The sequence below is a fragment of the Nanorana parkeri genome, unplaced genomic scaffold, assembly GCF_000935625.1.
Source record: "Nanorana parkeri isolate BGI_ZX_2015 unplaced genomic scaffold, ASM93562v1 scaffold3670, whole genome shotgun sequence".
Classification (NCBI taxonomy): Eukaryota; Metazoa; Chordata; class Amphibia; order Anura; family Dicroglossidae; genus Nanorana; species Nanorana parkeri.
In genome coordinates, this window is record NW_017309938.1 from 19,414 (window position 1) to 27,036 (window position 7,623).

The 7,623-nt window shown below is 53.4% G+C and overlaps 1 protein-coding gene across 1 annotated transcript in view; it reads right to left on the minus strand.

The window, feature by feature from the left end:
- Positions 1–6,541, minus strand: part of ARHGAP35 (Rho GTPase activating protein 35) — an 18,037-nt gene extending 11,496 nt beyond the window's left edge. Inside the window, exon 1 of the mRNA XM_018575235.1 lies at positions 2,783–6,541. Coding sequence (XP_018430737.1) covers positions 2,783–6,460 — 3,678 coding nt within the window. The 5' untranslated portion in view covers positions 6,461–6,541. The remainder of the gene's footprint in view (positions 1–2,782) is intronic.
- Positions 6,542–7,623: the final 1,082 nt, after the last annotated feature.

The following is a 7,623-nucleotide window of genomic DNA, read 5'->3' on the forward strand; positions in this document are numbered from 1 at the left end:
AAGAGAATTCTGGCTACCACCATGGAATGGCGGCTGCAATCTCAAAGCACATGCAGAATGTCCTACGCATGCGTTTATTTGCATGCAGATGGCGGGGGCAGCAGGGTTTCATTTTTATTTTTTCATTTTTTAAATCTTTATACATTTTATTTTTTTTAATTTTCTTAAAATTTTTATTTATTTACTTTTTCCACTTAAAGGAGAACTATGGGGTCAGGGCTTTCCCCCCATAGTTCTCAGGGTCACGACTTCCCATCACAAAGGAGATTAAAATCCCTTATGTGATAGCTTGGAGGTGACAGGTTCTCTTTATGGAGCAGCTGTTCTGTGCAGTTCCTGACAGCCGAGACAGGTGGCGCTGTGATTACAGCGGTCTCAGAGAACACACAGAGAGCCCGTAGAGCAGACCTTCTTCATTCCTCGCCTATGGCTGAGCCGTTGTGCCTTAGCTTTCGGGGTCCCCCAGGAGAGCGGGTGACCCCGAAAACTACGGCGGCAGGGGGTTACGGGCAAAAACGATCGGCGCTGCTCAAATTAATACAAGTGGTCTGATCAGACCACTTGTAGTAAACGAGCGGCGGCGGCGGCTCCACAATGTACATTCGGCTCTGCTTGTCCGGGGCCGGGCTAAATGTACATAAAAACGACTCGCCCGGCGCCCGAAACTGCCCCTCCCGGGGGCGTCGGGCGATAGGAATTCCACACCCCTGCACAGAGCAGACACAGTGCATGCCTATGGACTCCGCATGCTATGTTATACCCCCGATGTACACTATGCCCATGCATCACTGTGGGGGGGGGAAGCCGTGCCTAGATTCAGATAGACCAGGGCCAGCAGCAGGGGGGGGCAATGGCTGAACAGAGGGCAGAGGTAAGATTGGGATGCAGTACATCTGACGCCTACACCCCTAAAAGATGGCGAATATCAGGATCTGGATGACGTGTTCGGCAGAGGGTTTGTGTAATGGTTGGAGCTTTCTCTGTCCGAGGGCCGCCACTCAAGTATAACCACCATCGGCGGGCACCTCCGGCATGGTAGAAAGTAGGGCTGCGGAAATTAACGATTAATTTCTCGATTAATCGTTAAAATTTTTAATCGATTAAAATTCTTTTGATCAAAAATGAAAACTCTCACCTCTCCGCCGGCTACCGGGTCTTACGGGAGTCCCGGTGACGTCACGGACATCGACGTCACCGGACTCCTCCCCCCTTCCCCAAGTGGCTCCGTCGGCTAACGAAGGGAAGGGGGGAGGAGTCAGTAAATGAACTCGGATCACACTCATCCAGCACGTTATTATTCTGGGTTGCCCCACTCAAGCGGCGGCCATATGGAGTGGGGCACGTGAGATTAATAACGTGCTGGATTAGGCTGGGTTCACACCCAGGCGTATCGAATATGCGCGTTTCGCTGTGACAAACACGCGTTTCCAAGGTCTACTTGGCTGTATCCCAATGGATACGCGCGACAAAAACGCCCCAAAGAAGCTCCTGTACTTCTTTGGGCGTAGGACGTTTTGTAGCGCGTTCATACGGCCTGTAATACGCCCAGGTGTGAACCATACCCATAGCAAATAACAGGATTTCGGTGTTTGAGCGTTTTGCAGAGCGTAGGAACGTGCTACAAAACGCCCAGGTGTGAACCGGGCCTTAGTGTAATCCTAGTTCATTGTCATACTTCATCGCTGTGCTGTATGTGTATACTTCATCCCTGTGCTGTATGTGTATACTTCATCCCTGTGCTGTATGTGTATACTTCATCCCTGTGCTGTATGTGTATACTTCATCCCTGTGCTGTATGTGTATACTTCATCCCTGTGCTGTATGTGTATACGTCATCGCTGTGCTGTATGTGTATACTTCATCCCTGTGCTGTATGTGTATACTTCATCCCTGTGCTGTATGTGTATACTTCATCCCTGTGCTGTATGTGTATACTTCATCCCTGTGCTGTATGTGTATACTTCATCCCTGTGCTGTATGTGTATACTTCATCCCTGTGCTGTATGTGTATACTTCATCCCTGTGCTGTATGTGTATACTTCATCCCTGTGCTGTATGTGTATACTTCATCCCTGTGCTGTATGTGTATACTTCATCCCTGTGCTGTATGTGTATACTTCATCCCTGTGCTGTATGTGTATACTTCATCCCTGTGCTGTATGTGTATACTTCATCCCTGTGCTGTATGTGTATACTTCATCCCTGTGCTGTATGTGTATACTTCATCCCTGTGCTGTATGTGTATACTTCATCCCTGTGCTGTATGTGTATACTTCATCCCTGTGCTGTATGTGTATACTTCATCCCTGTGCTGTATGTGTATACTTCATCCCTGTGCTGTATGTGTATACTTCATCCCTGTGCTGTATGTGTATACTTCATCCCTGTGCTGTATGTGTATACTTCATCCCTGTGCTGTATGTGTATACTTCATCCCTGTGCTGTATGTGTATACTTCATCGCTGTGCTGTATGTGTATACTTCATCCCTGTGCTGTATGTGTATACTTCATCCCTGTGCTGTATGTGTATACTTCATCGCTGTGCTGTATGTGTATACTTCATCGCTGTGCTGTATGTGTATAGGCCAATGTAGTTGGATCTGCATGTGCGATATAATTTATCGAAATTAAATCGATTAAAAAAAATTTCCATTAATCGAACACAAAGATTTTAATCAGTAGCAGCCCTAGTATAAAGTAAAACACATTTTAAAATCTTTCCTTCCTAAATACATAGAATCCCCCCCCACCCCAAATAAAATCCAGGAACCTTTACTATACCTTAGTGTTTCTCCGAAGGCTGCGCAGAATGTTCCTCTTGCGCGGATCCTCGCCGTCAGCCTCATAGGAATTAGTAGTGTTGTCCCCCTTTGGCCCCTGGGTTCCGATCTCGTCCTCCTTCCTCCTCATTGGCCCCAGCTCGTCGTCGCTGCCCACGCTCAGGCTGCTGCGATAGCTGGAGAACTTGCCGAGTTTGGCACACTTGGTCCGGTACAGGACCGGTTTGGTCACTATGGATGCTTTGCGCGCTCTCTCCAGGGAGTTGGTGTCCATGTCGCTGTCGGAACCGTTGCCGCTCCCGTTGGACTGCGGCTTGTTGGTGTTACGGATGGTGATGATTTTACCCTGCGTGCTGTCGTGGGGCACAGAGTAGATGTTCTCCTCCTGGTTCCTGGGCTTCACCACGGAATCCATGGGCTCGGCGTAGTCGGAAGGATCGAAGGCTTCGGACGGGGGCCAGGTGATGTGCGTCAGGGACCTCCTGTGGCCGTCTCGGGAGCCCGGATCTAGGTAGGGCAGATCGGGTTTGGAGGCGTCGAAGGGGATATGGGGCTTTGGTTTGAGGGGCGGAGGTACCTTGTTGTTGAGTCTGCTTTCTAAGGTGCTCATGACAGAGATGAAGGGGAGGCTGTTGCCGTCCTCCAGCTCCCTGGCCGCTTTAGAATTGTCTCTAGTGTGTGCGGCCATGCTCGGGTCCTCCCTGGGTAGAATGTGCTGAGGGGACGGGTCCAAGTCGTCCTCAGAATCAGGCAAGTGGGAATTGCAGAGAGGAGACCCGGCACGGGGGGAGCTAAATACCTCTTCTGTAGTGCTACACGCCTCCGCCGTGTTGTCATACATGTGCGAGGCTTCGATGATCACTTTCTTCTCCATCACGTCCTTGAAGAAAGGGAAGAACATGTCCATCTTGGCTTGGCCCGGGCCGCATGGTAACATCAGGAACTTGCCCTCGATGTCCTGTGCGATCTCCTCTCCTTCCACCAGCTGGTCCCTGGTGGCATTGTCCAGAACGGTAAGCGAGCCCTCGGTCAGGGCGACCAGCTGAACGGGGACAATGTCCTGCACCTCGCACAGAAAGGCACGCAGCATGGCCAGGGAGGCGCGGCGCTTGGCCGCATAGAAAACCATGTAGCCGTGTACCAGTCGCGTCTTGCGGATGTTGAAGGAGGCGTGATAGGACAAAATGAGGAGCTCCAGGCGGCGCTTCTGACTACCTATGTGCAGGTCGAGTAACACCGAGAGCCCGACGCCGAACTGCGAAGGGCGATACGTATGGGGCTTGAGGGCGTTCAGCACATCCTCCATGTTAAAGAGGTCTCCACACATGAGGCAGACGACGATGCGCAGGTCGCAATCCGCCAGGTCCTTGATGCTCGGCGTGGTGGTGACCAGGTTCAGATTGCGCTTGGAATCGAGGAGGTCGCGGAGGATCTTGGTGATCTGCTTCTCGTTGATGTTGCGGCCGTAGCCCAACCCGGTGGAGGCCGCATCCAAGAGTTCGCACTGCAGCCTGGTGGCGACTTCTTTGCCCTGGTTGATGAGGCTCTGCGCGGTCTCCCCGCTCATGTCCCCCCTCCGATTGACTAGGATTAGCGTGAGATACAAGTTAGGTAGGTGGTTCTCTTTTCTCCCTAAGCTGGACTCCCGGCTCTTCTCAATACTCTCCACCACGTAGGTGAGGGACTCTTTGGAGTTGTAAAGGCAGAGGCACCCGTGGGGCACGAACGTGGCGGTCTGCAACGAGTTGACAGGCAGCCGCACGTTGCCTTCGATGGGACGCAGGTACAACTCGTACATCTTTCCATCCACGACGTACTTGTCGTCGTTTGTGCACAGGGCGCGGATCTCGTTGGCCAGCTCCCGCCCCAGGCCGTCCCTACCGAGTATGACCAAGTTAAGTCGATCCACGTTGGGGTCTTTATGAAGGCGGTCGTAGGGGTGAGTGCACCTGGAACTGAGGAGCTGTTCGATTTTAGTGTCTACGCAGGCGGGGTTGCTGGGGCAAGTGTCCTTAGTGGGGTGATAGACGAAGTGGATGTGTTTGAGTATGAGGGCGTCTCTTTCTGCTTGCAGCTTTTGCAGGGCTTTGAACCTCTGCTCCTCCCCCAGCACGTCCTGGATCACCCCCATTTTCTCTTTGCTCGGCTTGGCGTCTAAACCCAACTCGTAAAACAGCTCGGAATACTCCAGCAATAGTTCCTGGAAGTCTTCCTTGGCTTTGTCGATGATCTCTTTCTGGTGCCTACTGTAAATGTCCATGTACACAGGCTCCTCCAGCCAATGATAGAACTCCTCGCTCATGATGAAGCTCCGGGCCTCCTCCCACGGCTTCCCCGGGGTGATGAACGGAGAAAAACTCAAGTTTTCTTTGAAGGCCTTTTTCATTTCCTCCTTCTTTCGAGCGTTCCTCAGCTTCTCCAGGTGCGCGTAATACACTTCGGCCGCGTGCAGGGTCTCCAACATATCATACGGTACGCGGTCGTCCTCCATGTTATCTATGTGGTTGGTGAGATCCCAAGGGGTGTCCTCGAGGACCACAAACCACTGGGAGAAGGCAGGCTTAGCCTCCAGCAGGCTGGCTACTTTGGGCCAGCTAAGGTAGTCGATCTCGTCCAGGTCAGGCACAAGGGCGTCTAAAGCACGCGGGAGGAGAGACAGGTAGACCTTGCGGCGGCGTTCGATGTGGTCTTGTCGCAGCCGTTGGATGTGCTGCAGGAAGAGCTTCTTGGCTTTGTCCGTCCCTTCCAGGTACACGTAGTCCTGATACTCGCTGCTGCTCTGCATGCGGCGACTGGCGTTGAGCCAAGTCTCGTTGTGGGATTTCACCACGCGGCCCACGAGCCACTCGTATTTGTCCTTCGCCGCCGCGATCTGTTGGCTCTGATGCTTCAAAGCCTCGAAGTAGGGAATGATCTTGGACTTCCCGCGGCTCTTGTCCACCAGCTGGATCAGGGCGGTGTAGGCCAACTCCACGTTGACATTGGATCGGGCCGACGTCTCCACCACCTGCAAGTTCTTTTTGTTGAGGGCGAAGGTGTGCGCGTCCCGGATGTAGCGCTCCACGCCTTCGTCGCACTTCGTCAGCACCAGCAGAATGGGCTTCTTGGTCTTGGCCAGCTGGGTGTACAGGTTGGAGACGAACTTCAGCTGGTCGTCGAAGTTCCTGTTCATGCCGCGGCTGACGTCGACGCACAGGAGGAAGCCGTCCAGCTGCAGCTTGCCCTCGGGCATCTGTTTCTGCTCAAAGTCCTGCTCCAGGCCCAGCTGGTCCGTGCAGAAGTACATCAGCTTCTCGGCGGAGGCCAGCTTGGTGGAGGCGGCCCGCTTGATGTAAGGCTGCAGGGCCGTGCTGCGGTGAGGTTGGAACGTCTGGTCGTCGATGAACTCCGTCTGCTCCACCACGTGCAGCTTGCACTCCACGCAGTCCTCCAGCTGACGGGTGACTTCCCCCCAGTACAGGAAGTGGTCATTGTTCACCACGCGGCCTCCGAAGTCGCTGGTGCTCAGGACGGAGGTGTGGTCCAGGTGGAAGTCGTCGGCGCTGGGGCGCACGAAGCGGTTGCAGAAGCAGGACTTGCCGATGCCGCACTGGCCCTTCTCCTTCTCGGTGCCGGAGAGGCCCACCACGCTGATGCTGTAGGTGGGCACGCGCACATCTTGTTTCCGTGCCATCATCATGCCGCAGCGCTCATCCTGCCCACATCAACAGCTGCTGAGGTCGAGGCTTGGCAACGCCGCCCCATGCACAGGCTCCCAGGACCGGAATCTTCCCCATACACTCCGGGGGTTACCAGGAGGAACTTCTCGGCTCACCACTCTCTGGGTGCCGGCCATACACCGCGGGCATGATTCTCGGGGGCAATCTGAGGAGGGAAAAGAAAAGATGGAAGTCAGGGAGAGGATAAGTCACACGTCACCAATCACTGAACACATCTCATCCCACAAATGTCACATACCGCAGCCTTCCCTAGGGCAGCCGCATTAGCTTTCTTTTTCCAGGCTGAGAACATATATAGGAGGTCTCAGCATCAATAACATTTCCATGGGAGGGGGGGAGGGGAGTTTGGATGGATGGATTGGGGAACGTTCTCAGCCTGGAAAAAGAAAACTAATGCGGCTGCCCTATGAGAGAACATATATAGGAGGTCTCAGCATCAATAACATTTCCATGGGGGAGGGGGGGTTGTATGGATTGGGGAACCCGTCAGGGTGTCATTGCAATCCCTGTCCCCACCAGGGAGATTCTGCTTGTTCTTGTGACCACTGTGTAGTACGACTGAAAGTTAGAGGAGATCCGGCATTGCGAGTTGTCACCAGAACAGGAGCAGAGAGGAAATCTTCCCATGGGGACACGTGTCTTAGTCCGGGCACCCTGGCGGTCCAATGACGGGAAATGGACTCTTCGTTTGGAAAAGATTTCTGACCCCTTAGCCTAGGTCAGTGGCGGCGAACCTTGGCACTCCAGCTGTGCCAAAACTACAAATCCCAACATGCATCTGCCTCGGGGAGTTATGTCAGTGGCTGTCAGAGCCTTGCAATGCCTCATGGGACTTGTAGTTGCAAAACAGCCGGAGTGCCGAGGTTCACCATCACTGACCTAGGTGAAGACTCAGAGGGGGGGGTCATACCCATCCTGAGGGTCAGAGAATGACGGAGGAGAATACAGATTGTGATGGAAGGATGAGGATGTCAGACCCTTATATCTAATGACCACAGGTTCTCTTTAATGGAGGCTGCTGACTTCTGAGCGTGCCATTTTCCTGGCCGTATTGCTGGTTGACTTGGAGCCACGACAGAATGTTGCAGGACAGAACCCCCTCATCTGAAAACTGCCCCCCCGC